Source organism: Penaeus japonicus, unplaced genomic scaffold (assembly GCF_977035675.1).
Source record: "Penaeus japonicus unplaced genomic scaffold, GWHDUDI00000001_assembly GWHDUDI00000014, whole genome shotgun sequence".
Classification (NCBI taxonomy): domain Eukaryota; kingdom Metazoa; phylum Arthropoda; class Malacostraca; order Decapoda; family Penaeidae; genus Penaeus; species Penaeus japonicus.
In genome coordinates this window covers 7,306,942-7,321,941 of record NW_028234416.1, presented here as the reverse complement: position 1 = coordinate 7,321,941, position 15,000 = coordinate 7,306,942, and the positions used below count along the sequence as shown (strand labels likewise).

The following is a 15,000-nucleotide window of genomic DNA, read 5'->3' as shown; positions in this document are numbered from 1 at the left end:
TATATATATATATATATATATATATATATATATATATATATATATATATATTTTAACAAGTGAAAATGAATAAGTCTATGACCCAGCGCTCCCTGATATATAAAGAACAGTGTTAAATATAAAACTTGAAATTAATTTTATCTAGGATATTTTTTAAAATCTTTTTCATATTTACTTTATGCTATTTAAGAATATTCAGAGTCAAATATATTTTAGGACAGCAGCTCCTTACCAAAACAACCATGGCTGCCCAAGTCTTGCTGAGGAGCTGCGGAGATTCGCGCTCTTTAGCTCGGGTTCTCGTGAGGAAAAATGTAAGTCACCTTTATGTAAAGACCTATTTGTGAATGTAAGGTCATTTTGAGGAAATTTCTCGTCTTGATAAGGGTTAATCTCTTGTAGAATTCAGGTATTGAGAGGTAATAGTTATAACTCGGTTATTTAAGTTTTCGTTCGCGTAAATATATCGCGCAACACTACCAAATAGAGAATTGTCTTCGTGTTCTGTATTTTAAGAGTTTCAAAATAAATGTAGATTTTCTTCTAGTGCTGGGGAGAAGAACCGAGAAGTTTTCTGATTACACAATTGAACTGCACTAGGATGCAACATTGATATGATATCACTGGTGAACCAGTTCTTAAACATATATTATTTAATGCACAAGTATATACATGCATTTGTATGTTGCATGGGGTTAAAACAACATTAAATTATTATTTGGTGGTTATCCATAAAAAAGTTTCATTTTTATTGCCATATGCAGTTAAATTAGGGAATTTATATAACATTTTGGAGGATGAGTTAAAAAGTGAAAGGGATAAAAATGAATGGAAAAATGTTGCATGTAATCAAAATGACATATCCATCAAAGGTAAGAAATATATATGATATAAAGAGATATAAATCATGTATTATCTACTTTCTTTTGTACCCATGTTTCACAGAAGCACCCAAACCTGTATAGAAAAATATCATATTATGTGTACAAGTGCAGTGATTTAGCTCTCTCAAAAGATGACACCACACCAATGAATTGCATTTGGCACACTATAAAATTAGGGGGGCATGTACTCTACAAATAATTTTCTGTCTGGTATAAATTGTAAAAACTGCAGTAGTGCACAGAATTTTTCTATTTTTAACTTCTGATATCATGTATGCCTTCTAAGAATATAGTTGGAGGAGTTTCAGGTAGGAGCAAGTTAGCTTTGCAACCAGATCCTAATAGTTCATGCACCTTTGTACCACAAGATAATGATATATGAAATATTACAGGTCACAGCTCAGTGCTGCATCTCAAGCACTCGACAAGCAAATACGTTGCCCAAGGAAAAAAAGAACAAGATAAAAGATGGACCATCTTTGGGAGATTTCATATCTGGAGAGGTAGGACATTGGTGAAGTTTATCAATCAAAGCCGAATGTTAGCCCTTTTTCATCATATTATATATATACATATCTGTGTGTGTGTGTGTGTGTGTGTGTATCTATATATATATATATATATATATATATATATATATATATATATATATATATATTGTGTGTGTGTTGTGTGTTGTGTGTGTGCGAGTATGTGTGTGTATGTGTGTGTGTTGTATGTGTTGTGTGTGTGTGTGTGTTTGTGTGTATGTGTGTGTTTGTGTGTATGTGTGTGTGTGTGTTGTATAATATATATATATATATATATATATATATATATATATATATATATATATATATATATATATATATATATATATATATATATATCCCCATGGTGCTGGATATCTTTTACACACATCATGGTTATTTTGACATATCTATTAAGCATATAAAGAATAGCCCACAAAGATAGATATGCAAAGTAATAGATACCTAATGTATCTTAGTACCCTTTCCATTTTATATGAATACACTTTTTAACCCACACTGGACGGGTGGTACAGTACTGTACCGCGCATTCAAAAGCCCAGTGGCCGGGCGGCACAGTATTGTGCCAGCCATTCAATTGATTTAGGCCTAATAATTCGAACGCCCCGGCATTGGGACATTCAAGGCTAGAATTCCCCCGTCGTGGATGGGTTAAAGTTTTTGTTACTTTACAAACAACTATATTTGCAATTACAGTCATACTTAAATACTTTTATTCTCAGGTGACCAAAGACATGACCTGGTCAGACTATGATGGGAAACTGAAGCGAGAAGCAGGCGAAAGGGAGCGACTAAGACTCCCACCATGGTTGAAGCGGGAAATCCCCATGGGTAAAGACTTCAGTAAGGTAAGATGTTGTTTATTGATAGAAACCATTTGTTATCATTATGGAATATTTTCTCCATCTGGGTGAACTATCTTTTTCTTCCTGTTTATCTTATTTTCTTAAATCTAATATCAACAGCTAGAATAATGGCTTTATTGATAGATTACTTACTGTTCTTTTATTTTATTTAATGAATTTGTATATATTTGTCATAATTTGCAGCTCAAGGAAGACCTTCGTGGCCTGAATCTACATACAGTTTGTGAAGAAGCTCGGTGTCCAAATATTGGTGAATGTTGGGGGGGAAATGAAGATAATGTATCCACTGCTACAATCATGGTAGGTGTTTAACATGCTTGTTATTCATTTTTTATTATAACTAATTAGATAGATAATTTGGAAACATGTATATAGATAAATTCATTTTTTTGATAAAAAGAATTAATAAAAGTTTATTTATAAAAGTAAATTCAGAATGAAATAACTAACAGATAACCCTTAAATCTCAGCTAATGGGTGACACATGCACACGTGGATGCCGCTTCTGCTCTGTGAAGACCTCCCGAAAGCCACCTCCATTAGATGTTAATGAGCCTTTCAACACTGCAAAAGCCATAACAAAATGGGGACTAGATTATGTTGTTCTGACATCGGTAGACCGTGATGGTAATTATTTATTTTTGAAAGTTTGTTATTGTCTCTCCTTGCCTTTTATATTGTTTTTAAACAGGGAAGGGTATTTCTCTCATTATAATTTGGCCAGGAATAAAGAATATGAATTACACTACACATGATCTTTTCTGTCTTTCTCTGAGGTGCACTCACCATTTTTATTTTGACTTTTACAGACATAGAGGATGGTGGATCAGCTCATATTGCAGAAACAGTCACAGAACTCAAAAAGCAGTATGTATCAAAACGTACAACAATTTTTCCCATAAAATGGTGGTATAGCAATCTCATAATTATATTTAGTCTATAGTTGTTACTATGAAAATGTCATTAGAGAATTATCATGATGTCAGATCTCTATTGTTTTGGGGCATATATTTGACTAATCTCACTCCTGCTTGCAATATAGCATGCAGCTTTCTGCTGTAAGATTCCTCAAGGCACAGTGCTTCACTGAACCTCTCAGAGCAATTTTTACTTATCCTATTCTTAAGGGTGACTTCTTTTTCTTTCTTTCTTTCTTTTTATTATTATAGAAAGTCAAGAAAATTATGTCTAGGCAATTGCAACTAAAATTTATATATGAAAAGATAATATATATACTGTGAAACTTCACGACAAGATAGAACATCAGTCGTGTTAGAAATAGTCTGATGACAAGATATCTCTTCTACCACTGTGAATGGGTTAATGGAGGCACCAGAATTGCCTGAATAGTTATGTTGGATTACAAATGACTAATTAAAGCCCTAAGAACTAAGATCAAGGCTGATATCATTATAATAGGCAGGTGAACATAGTAGTTTTCTTGCTAATTATAACACCTCTTCCATGCCATACTTCATAATTTTATATGGTGTTATGACCACAAATCCTATTTTATTTTCACCACCTTTATTGATGTTTAAGCCTCAATCTACCCATATATGTTTTCATTTTTTTAACACTTATTAGTCAAATTTATTTTTAGGGATGGAAGGCATCTAGTTTTTATCTGCTCTGAGAAGATTGTATCATTCTAGTAATATTAGTGTATATCTATAGGAATAACAGTAATTTTTCATGGATTTACTGATCTATTGAATTTCAGGAATTCATCAATCCTGGTGGAGTGCCTTGTTCCTGACTTCAGAGGGAATGAAGACTGTGTTAAAACAATTGCTCTCTCTGGCCTTGATGTGTTTGCACACAACATTGAGACTGTTGAGGCACTTACACCCCGAGTGCGTGACCCAAGAGCAAAGTATCGGTAAGTAAAAGAAAAAAAAATTTTTAGACTATCACTTATAATGTTTATGTTCTGAAGTCCGTATTTCCTGAAGGTAGAACTAAATAAATATCCATCTATTGTGGTATACTTTAAAAAGCCATTCCTTGACCCAAATTTTTTTCAGGCAATCTCTGGCAGTGCTGAAGCATGCCAAGACAGTTAAGCCAGATTTGGTAACAAAGTCTTCTATTATGCTTGGTTTGGGAGAAACTGATGAAGAAATCCTGCAGACAATGAAAGGTAAGCGGCTCCCATAGACAAGGCAAATATTGCTTGATTTGTTTCTGGAAAATTTTTATTTGTCTATGAAGTTTGTTTTTTTTTTTCAGTTTCCTTTTACCTCTTTTTTCACAAAATGTCAAGGCTTTAAGAATATAACCCTTGAAAATGTTAAACCATCCTGGTTAACAGATGTTCAGCTGAGCATCTTAACCTGTTAACGACGGATGACAAGATAACACGTCTAGTGGTTTTTGGGCTACACGACGGGGACGCATTACTTTGTCCAGCCCGGGGCGCGGGAGGAGCCAGCGCGCAGCGCTGGCTCTCGGCCAGTGCGGCCGAGAATCCCGACGCGTTAGGCTTATGCGTTCAAGAGTCCCGGAATTTTGGTCTATTTAAGCCGGATTGGCCCCGTCGGGAACGGGTTAAGATATACGTTTTCTATTATTTTCTAGACTTTTGGCATGATGTATTAGCAAAGTGATACTGATTAGCATTAGGTATGATAGAGCATCATAATAGCTTGTAACTTCAACTCAAGAAAAAATGCAGTACAAAAATTATTTAATCCCATGAACCACGCCTGTCATGGAGGGGTAAAGGCCGGCTGTGTTAATTTTGTCTCTTAACCCATTCCCACCGGGCTGTTTCGTCTTTTATGGCTTCAATGCCGGGGCTCTCGAACGCATAGGCCTAAATCAATTATATCATCGACGGCGTATGACGGCACCCGCGCTATCATATTACATAATCGCCGTCTGTGGCCGGCGCCCGGCGGTATTGGGTTAATGTTATTACCTTATTCTTCCTCTTTTATGTATTAACAAGTGTCTGATGTTTGTTTTAAACACCGGAAATTAATAGGTTATATAGCAGATCATAAATGAATAAAAAAAGAAGTAATAATTGAAGACCATACTCATTTTTCAGACTTGCGAAGTGCTGGCGTTGACTGTTTAACTCTAGGGCAGTACATGCAGCCAACAAAGAGGCACCTGAAGGTAGTAGAATACGTCACTCCAGCAAAATACCAGCACTGGGAAGAGGTTGGGAAAACACTCGGATTCAGTTACACTGCCAGTGGTCCCTTAGTCAGGTCATCTTATAGAGCTGGAGAATTTTTCTTGAAGAATTTGTTGCAGGACAGGAAGAAGAGTGTGCAAAGTGAGAGTACATAATCTTTATATATATATTGAATTGACTTTATTAATAACACAAGCTGTTGGAAAACAGAGCAAGATGTAAAAAAAATGGTTTGTGAGCAATGGCTAGTCTCTTGTCTGATTACCTATGTCTATAAAGAAACAATTAATATGGGAAGAAGAAAAATAGATAAATATCAGGTTTCCACATTTATCATTGTATCTAGCTTTATCTCTTTCTAAATATGCATTATAAATATCTACATATACATACATACATATATATTCATATATATTTAGTTATATATTCATTTATACATACATACATACATAAATATTTCTTCTTTTTCTCTTTTTCTCTGATGGCAGAAATATTTTTAGTTTTTGTTATCAATGTTTTTCTCATATGAATTCTATAATGGAGAAAAAGTACTCTTTTAATGTATTTCAGGTAGTTTTCTGATATATATTTTTTTTTCTCTCCATCTCAATTTCTCATATTGCTCAGTTTTAGATATTGTATATCTAATATACATTAAGAATATAGTTCTTTGTTGAAAGATATATGTTTATATTTTATTTTAGTGTGTTCTTTCAGAATTGATTTTGCTCATGTGGGAGAAAGTTTCCTTTTCAGCTGTATAGCATTAAGATATTCAGGTTGTACTACACTGAGAGCAGTGAACTAATATTTTAATGGTAATAAAGGAAAAAGTATATATAGAATATTATTAAAGGACCAAACTTTATTAAGAACATATTTTTTCTTCTCATCTCTTTTAACCTCTTGACGACGGGTGACAAGATATCACCTCAAGTGGTGGCAGCATCAGCCACTGGGGATGAGATAGTTCGTTGTGGCTATCCTCCTGGCTGGTGCGCTGGATGATCGAGCATATAGCGCTTGGCCGCAGCCAGTGCGGGCGAAAATCCCGAGGCATTAGACTTACCCATTTGAAAATCCCAGCATTTCAATAATTTTGAGCTAAAACAGCCTCATTGTTATTGGGTTAAAAGCAGCACATGAAGTTACTACTGCTGCATTCAAGAAATTGCTAATTCCCTGGTTGTTGAGAGATTACTCTTTGTCCATTGACACTAGAAATGTACGTATACATGCATTGTCCACTATAGGGTTAGTTAGCAATAAGGAGCAAGCTGGTTTAGTCTGAATGACCTTACCTATTAACCCCATTCCCAAAAGCTTCAGAAAGTTTTGATTTTCATTACTATTACCATTGTTATAATACTATTAATAATCATTATCATCATAATAATGATAATAACAATAACAATAGTAATACAAATAGATTTTTAAAAATGATAATGAAACTAAGCTACAGTTAACATATGATCCCTGTATCAAGCGGTTAACTCTAGATTTATTTAATGCATTTACTTTGTACATTACCATAGTCCAATCCACAATTTATATTAAACTGTTCAGTATTCTTCTCAGTTGTTCATAGTTTTTGCTCAATTTTTCCTTTTTTTACTGAAAAGTAAAGGGCCATTTATGCATAGTATAATATCTGTGGCCCAATGTAAGCTGATAATTCACTTTCATTCCTGATAATATATCATTTTTTTAATATTCTACTTAGTTTTGGAAGTCATCAGGCTTCGTTTTTAATAATATAAAGGCATGGAAACTGTTGTTGCAAAAACTTCTCATCTCATAATTACCTACCATATTTCCTAAAGCAGGTAGGATATCAATAATCTTCAACTGTAATTCAGATATAAAATCCATGGCAAGATTTCATTTTTCATTACTATATTTTTTGTAGTATTATCCTGTTTGACATTGACTTTCATTGAAAGTTTTAGCAATGGCTGAGAGTGAATGAACTTGTAGGAAATAAAAAATAAAACAGCTTTCAGGTATAAACATTTCATACAATGAAATCTGCAAAGTGAGTTATTACATATTAATTTCCATTATTATTACTGCTTATATAAAAAAGGGAAAACATGCACATTAGGTTGCACATGAATCCCAAAATTGAAAACAAACATAAATAACAGACAAAAAATATTATAACAATACATATTACATAAAAGAACAGATATGTCACTTTACACTAATCTGGAACATCACTTTTCTCCAAAGAAAAAGAAAATCACATATGAAAAAAAAAATCATATAATTATTTGTCAAAACTAAGCTTCTAGAAAAACATTTATATTATCTCCTAAATTGGAATATTCTTTTCCCTTACATCCACCAATGACTACATGATTTGCCAGATGGTTCACCTAATTCTTAATGTGACTGGTATATACTAACTTTTTCAGTAAGAAAATCTTGTTATATCACAAGGCATTCCTATTTATGAAACCCTATGAACTGTTCTAAATGTTTCTTATAAAGCTCCTATAACACAGCTAGACTAGCAATCTCCCTCCAGTGGATGTCATGAGTGCACATATAATTTGACGCAGAATTCTTCAATGTATAATGAATACTGTTCAGATGCACATAACCTCCCCTCCTCTCCTCTCCCCTCATATTCATCCCTTCTCCCTCCCTCTCTCATGATTGTGTTCGTATCTATGTCTGTCTGAGCTAGTACTGTATTTCTAAATAAATTTCATATATACTTGGTACATTCCCATTAAACATTCTAAAGCAAGAATTCAAAGTTGAATCCTCTCTACATCCTTCTGTGGTTATCTTACAACACCTCCAAAACCAGCCTTATCATGTCAGGAAATCCAAAAGTTGTCAGAGAGGGGAGTATATATTAACCCATTGGTCGCGGTTTTAATAAAATATGTATACAGTCGTGTGGCGGGTTTATGTTGTTTGGCACGGTGCCATCCGCATCTATGACTGACTCTGCCTTAGCAACAAATCATGCCATCTGCTGTCAATGGGTGAACTTGTACATAAATGTTTCAGATCAAGCTATTTAATAAATAATTCAAATCAATAAATAAGAGGAATCGATAAAAAATGAAACATTATATATGCCTAAATCAGAAACAGTTTAATTTTAGGAAAAGTTTGGATATTAGGAAAATAATCATAACAATTATAATAATAATACTTATGATCAACTGATTTTGTTTATACAGTTCTAGATTTCAATGTATGTTAGTGGCTTTATCTTCATCTAAACTATTCTTTTGGAATGCCTTTCTGCAGCAGCAAAATCAGGGATTTACCAGCATGCAATGATAAAACCCCAGGAACTTGATTTCCTGATAGGACTACCATACAATCATCACTGATCTTGAGTTCAGGAACGATGCTGAAATGCTGAATGACTAGTAGTGATGAATTTCCTTTGTGTCAACTTTACCATTATATCTCCTTTTGTTAGATTCATATATTAATTGTTGGTTTACATGTTTCTGCATTAAAAATGTCTTCAAAAAATGTCTCAGAAATGCTCATCAATACATCAAATATGCTATATGAAATAACATAATTGCAATATATAAAACTGAATTTTCATTAAAAAATAAGGCAATTTGCAAAAAACTTCAGCAGTTTAAAAATCTCACATATAGTGTGTCAGGATCCAAACACAAAATGATAAATATTTGTGATTCCTGTAAATATATGTTCATAGAAATGCCATGAAAATCAAATAATACATTACATATTAATTCAGCTTAAAGTGTTCAAAAAAAATTAATGCATCTGTCAAGTACCAAAAGCAAAACAACTGTCAGTATTTGTTCTTGATATCAAGCAAAACACAATTACACAAATATACACAGAGAATGTAGTTTAATATAAGTAAACTCACTGAGAAAAGAATTATACATCCCCAAAACCCTTTCAAAAAGAAAGACTAACAGCAAGTCCAAATTTAATCAATCAAAATAAATAAACCTTTAACCTTAGTTGTTATAGTACTAACAATATATACGACACCTCCACAAATTACAGAATTTAAAAGGGCAAAGCCAAGAAACATTCAAGAAGAGGCACCAGCATGAAAAAATATACAGTACAAAAAAAAGAACATTCCCTTTATTTCTAAGAGTTACATTTTACATTACAATATATCTTAAAAGAAATAAAAAACCAAGGAATGTCAGCAAATCTTTGGAAAACATAAATGTTGGAGCATTCATTCTCGACAGTGTCTCGGTTATTTCTCTGTTACAATCTCTAGCATTCATCTATAGAACCTGGCAGTCCAGGATAATCAAATATGATAAATCACATCAACCAGAATCTCCACCCAACACAGACAGAATACAGTTAACCAAATACCATATATAAATTAAATCAATATCGAATTCATAATTTTTTTTTTTATCAGAATCATTTCCTTTTCTTAAATCAATGAGTTTATTTTAATTTTCCTTAAACTAAACAGTTTTATAAAGTTAATTTTTCTAGTAACTTATAAGAATGTGCTTAATATTTCTTTTTCACAATCTGCTTTTGCATTCATGTAATTACTATAAATCATATTACACATGAAATACTTCTGATACTAATTGATTTAATTTTTGGTCCAAAAATATCATATAAATCCAATCACATCATCAACAGACATTATAATTAAGACCTTAATTTTTCAAACCATTACATCTCCAAAATGAAAATCAATGCAAATACGTAAAACCAATGCTTTCATACCCATTCTGGTTTTGCCAGTAAGTAATCCTAATTATGATAACTACTTTCCTTTGCATATGATATAAAACTGTTGGTAGTAAAAGAATAAAAAGCTTTACCACCATTTTTGTTCTTCTAGGGATGAGTCATTGAATTTGTTTATATATCCTTAGTCATAAATCATACAAAAATCTGGGTGAAACTTTCATATAATTCCATATTTTTTGGCATCTGTTTTCAGCTGTTGAGCTTTGCACATCAAGCCTTTTGCAATTTCCCACTTTAGTAGAAAACATGGGGAAAAGTATACCAAAGGACTATTAAACATTAGTTAATCCAATAATTGATTTTTCTAATTTTTCCAAACAAAAGCTAAATTTCATCTTTCATCAATCCTAAAATCATCCCATTAAGTATAAATTCAAATGCCTTTTTGCAAATATATTATTCACATCATATGCACTCTGAGGACCATCTAGCATTCTGGTACATTAATGTCTTTAACAATCTAGAAAGAAAGAAAAAACAGGGTTGACATTTTCCTGCACCACATACATTTGCAGCAGAGACATATTACAGCACCTTTGCTTATTCAGTAAGAGGGAAACAAAATTTAGGCTAGCCAAAAAGCACTGAAAACCTAAAGCCTTATACAATGATGTATGGTTAACTAGCAAATGGAATCAAATACCTTGACAAGAAATATTGTTCACTCAACAGTGCACAATGTCTGATAACATTCCTCCACTTGAAGGTGTGTTTTTTGTGCCATCATGCCCAATAACCATCACTACTTCAATCCTCGATTCATGAAATAAAATGTATTTAGGCAGGTAAAGTATATAATGTCCCAAAAACTTAAGTGTGATTCCTACAAACTCTTGGCAAACCCTGAAAGCTACCTGATGGAGATCCAAAACTTAAAAATTAATTTACAGTCCCTTCCTTCTTATTTCATTTGTTAGTTTGTACTTCTCAACTCCAGGAAAAGCTTCTTACATGATTTCACACTAGATCCATATATTGCACAACTTCTGGAATGTTCATCCAGGTTCTATTTTTACAGGAGTATCGTACTCAAACATAATGATAATAATTCTGACCAAATGCACATTATTTCTGATTGACCAAATGATAAAGCAATTTGATTTTGTAATAAATTTGTTGCTGCAGCAGATTCTTGCCAAGCTGACACAATGAAGTTACCCAATTTTCTTGTAAATTACTGTTATTTTCACTTTCACAGCCAGTCCTGCAAACTTCTCTGCATATACGGACCTTGCTGGCCATGACACAACAATAAATATGCACAAAGAAAGGAAAAAGATCTTTAACTAATTTTTTTTTTTCCATGGCTCTTGTCATTTATCACATTTTTTGTTCACACTACACAAGAGCAAATCATTTGAGCACGGTCATTCTATCAGTACATTTATTAATAAATACTTTATATATCATAACAATACTTTGGTAATGGAAAGTATTTTAAATACTGCCAAGAAGCACAAAGATGGAACTGGGCAAAACATGACTAAGTCCTAAATGGAGCACTTTGAGGAGAGTCAAGTGCTTGACTAAAAAAATGAATGAACTTTCACTATGATCATACATGAGCCCTTATTCCAGTCCCATATCCTGCTTCTTGACAAGGGTTTACGAACTACTCACAAAGACAATAACAATGTGAACCAAGTTAATGCATGCCCTGTAGGTGTCATGCATTTCTGTGAAACACTATTTATGCTCATGGCAATGTAGTGTCACCAGATAATAATCAGCAACAAATTATTTTACATTCTTTTTGGGAAAAATTAACTTTCTGCCTGATACAATAGGTTTTCCAGATTCTAGAAAAATGGAAATATGAATTACCTAAAAACCACTTTATAAAATGTCACATACGACCTTTACTATTTCCAATTGATGGTTCACAGAGAAGGTGTATTTCTAGCTCTGACAATTTCCACACACAACAATCACACTTTTGCTGAGGTACAATAGAATAAACTTCTTTGTTGCAACAAATCTTGGGCCTCTTGATAAGGTATTCCAGGACTGACTGTTTGATCAAACTGTCCTTACTATAAATTATATTCTATTTTTTTCAGAATTCATATGAATCTCTACTTTAGTTGCTTCTAACTATGACAATTATGTCTATTACTTCTTCCTCACTGCTTTCCAAGGTGTATTTCACCTTTTTTCCAAAATCTATTTTACATAATATTTTTCAAATTCAATATTTCAAATATTTTTTTCTCTGCATTAGGCATTTTTTCTCTTTCTGCATTTATTAATACCTAAATTTACACATTTATCACTATAAACTAAAATCCTTCTTCTCTCTACAGAGAAATGGCAATACTACTGCCACCTTGGTATGACAAAAAAACAAATGTATAATGCAAAAGACATAAATCAAATCAACAAACACTGAATAATAATCAAACAAATTCTTTGTATTCAGTGTTAGAGTGCTGTCTTCAAAGGAATGTCTTGCAATTACCTGACTGACAAAAGCCTAAACATTCATGGTAAGATATTCTTTGTCACGTCTGTGCAAAACATAGAAATACAAAAGCCAATGAGATACACTAGTCTTTGAAGAAGAAAGAAAAGAAAACTTCTGTTTGATTCAATTTTGGAAACAGTTGGTAAAAAGAAAATTATTCATCATAAACCTATGTATATATACTTTACCTTAAAACAAAATAATTTCTACAGTGGAATGTATTTTTGCAAGAATATCATGGCAAGTTTTTTCCTTGACTTCCAAAAGATCTCAGCTAAGTCAAATCAATAATGAAAAAGCTGATAGACACTGATCCAATGTTTCAGAAGAAACACAACAGATTGGTTTCATATACAATAAAAATAAATGACATGACATTTTTATGAATTCATATTTATCTTGGGACACTATAGAGACCTCCAGATTCAGCATCTTAAGTAGGTATGTGTACAATAATGTGAAAAGGTTTTCACTAAAATCCATAGTGTGTGAAGTGTGCATTTCCTGTGAAACAAATAGTGAAGCATACACAGTCAGAAATGAATTGACAATGATTTTAAAGTTTTGGAGTTTTCTCTGCAATTATCTTTCTGCTCCCACCATTTTGTATTAACTTCACTTAACTCAATAATCATTAGTAACTTTTTCTATAAGTCCAATTACATTTTTTAAAATCTGAGTAAATCCAAGAAATACAAAATTCACATTTCCATTTTAATTGACTAAAATCTGAAAAAAAAAGTTCCCTGGCAAATAAGGTACCTTTAAAACTCGATATCACAAAGGAGATATACAATCCATCCTCACTTCAAACTTGACATGAGGATGCAAAGCCTGCTGACCTTCACTAGGAGGCATTTGTGCTGTCACTTGGCACTGTAGTTTGTGCTTCTGTTGCCGAGTCATCTTTGAAGTAATCCTCCTGTGGCCTGAGGTCTGCTGCACTGACAGGTGGTGTTGCCCCTACCTCTTCTGTCGATGAAGCAGGTTTATCGTTCTGCTCAGCCACACTGCTTTCAGGTGCGACGGGTTCCTCACTCTGTGCAACTGAGCACTGATCAAGCCCCTCAACAGGTTCGACTGGGTTAAGAATGCTAACTATTGGCCGGCTCAGAACACTACTACTCGCACCAACTCTGTTTTTTATCTCACAAGTTTTCTGACTAGCACCAACACTGGCTTTGTATTTAGTAGTCCATTCCTGATTTATTTCTTTGTAAGGCTTTAGAGGGATAACAAACACAGATATGTCATCAATGGTTGCATGTTTATCCTCACTCGTGCGCCAGTTCCTCTCTTTCAATTTCCCTCTGGCACTCATGACCAGATCCTGAGCAGCACCTGTGTATCTGTTGAGAAAATGCAAAATTAACTATAAATAAGTAAATTAATAATATAAAATACAGCAAGTCATGCAAAATAGCATTCTAGTTTAAATGGAGATGAAGGGGAAAAAAACTGCATACTTCTTAAGTTTCTTTAAATATATGAAAACTATCCTGCAGCACCTCACCTGTATTTATATTTATCATGATCCTCTGCTGGGAAATGGGAAAGAGATTTTGTAACGACAGAGACAGCCTTCTCATTTGTGGTGATATCCCAAAGACCATCCGTAGCAAGAATCAAAACATCACCATCAGTCAAGTCTGCTGTGGTTAAGTCAAATATTCTCACCTGAAACACAGTAAAACTATTAATGCCTTGTGGTTTACACACATCAAATACTCCCTTTTACATAAAGGACATCATAATGATAAATCATCAAGAAGCATTCTCAGGACTAATTCAAAAATTGTACTGGGAGATAACAATAACTCCTCAAATCAATATAGTCTGATGAATATAAATAAAACAATTTTCAAAAAATCATGTGGCATATGATTATTTGCACATTAAAACACCAAGCTGATGTGAAAAAAAGGTGGACAGAGAAACAATGAACAAAAAAAGAAAGGAAGCAAGGAAGTGAAAAATAAAAAATGCTACCTACTTCAGGTTCTGGAGTAAGGAATGGCTTGATGGGTAATGATGAGCACTGAGCCTTTAGGTCATGATCCCCAAAGCCTCTTGTCACGCCAATGGTTGCTAATACACGACTCTGGGGAGGAGAAGAGATACGGAAAACGTATATGCTTAGTGAAGAGAATAAGCAAATGTTGAATCAACATTTATGAACATTTCATTCAGTTTACTTTATGAACAATTATATATGCTCTAAACCTATCACGAGCATTACTTCCTCTGTGATTCAGTTTACAACAGAGACCTTATTTTAGGAGAAATATAACTGACTTGTAATAAGGCAAATATGCTAACGTCATCTTGATTTACCATGGTGTGCATTATGCAGTTG

At 33.3% G+C, this 15,000-nt stretch overlaps 2 protein-coding genes across 3 annotated transcripts in view; one reads left to right on the top strand and one right to left on the bottom strand.

The window, feature by feature from the left end:
- The first annotated feature begins 215 nt into the window (after window positions 1-215).
- On the top strand, window positions 216-6,293 carry Las (lipoyl synthase, mitochondrial). The gene is made up of 9 exons (XM_043024860.2): window positions 216-314; window positions 1,277-1,387; window positions 2,137-2,262; window positions 2,464-2,580; window positions 2,751-2,907; window positions 3,090-3,147; window positions 4,004-4,162; window positions 4,308-4,423; window positions 5,336-6,293. Exons 1-9 carry the CDS (start codon window positions 243-245, stop codon window positions 5,581-5,583), a joined length of 1,164 nt encoding a protein of 387 aa, XP_042880794.2. The 5' UTR covers window positions 216-242; the 3' UTR covers window positions 5,584-6,293.
- Window positions 6,294-7,425: 1,132 nt separating this feature from the next.
- The window catches only part of LOC122258720 (protein phosphatase 1H), a 14,453-nt gene continuing 6,878 nt past the window's right edge, over window positions 7,426-15,000 (bottom strand). For both annotated transcript variants that reach the window (XM_043024858.2, XM_043024859.2), the window contains 3 exons: window positions 14,638-14,745; window positions 14,158-14,321; window positions 7,426-13,993 (listed from right to left, as the gene is read on the bottom strand). In XM_043024858.2, coding sequence (XP_042880792.2) covers window positions 13,492-13,993; window positions 14,158-14,321; window positions 14,638-14,745 — 774 coding nt within the window. In that variant the 3' untranslated portion in view covers window positions 7,426-13,491. The remainder of the gene's footprint in view (window positions 13,994-14,157; window positions 14,322-14,637; window positions 14,746-15,000) is intronic.

Bases quoted from the DNA above. Each gene is read 5' to 3' on its own strand.
- Las (XM_043024860.2), top strand. From the start codon at position 243: ATGGCTGCCCAAGTCTTGCTGAGGAGCTGCGGAGATTCGCGCTCTTTA. The intron at 1,388-2,136 runs GTAGGACATTGG...TTTTATTCTCAG, and splicing joins GAGATTTCATATCTGGAGAG to GTGACCAAAGACATGACCTG. The intron at 2,263-2,463 runs GTAAGATGTTGT...CATAATTTGCAG, and splicing joins TGGGTAAAGACTTCAGTAAG to CTCAAGGAAGACCTTCGTGG.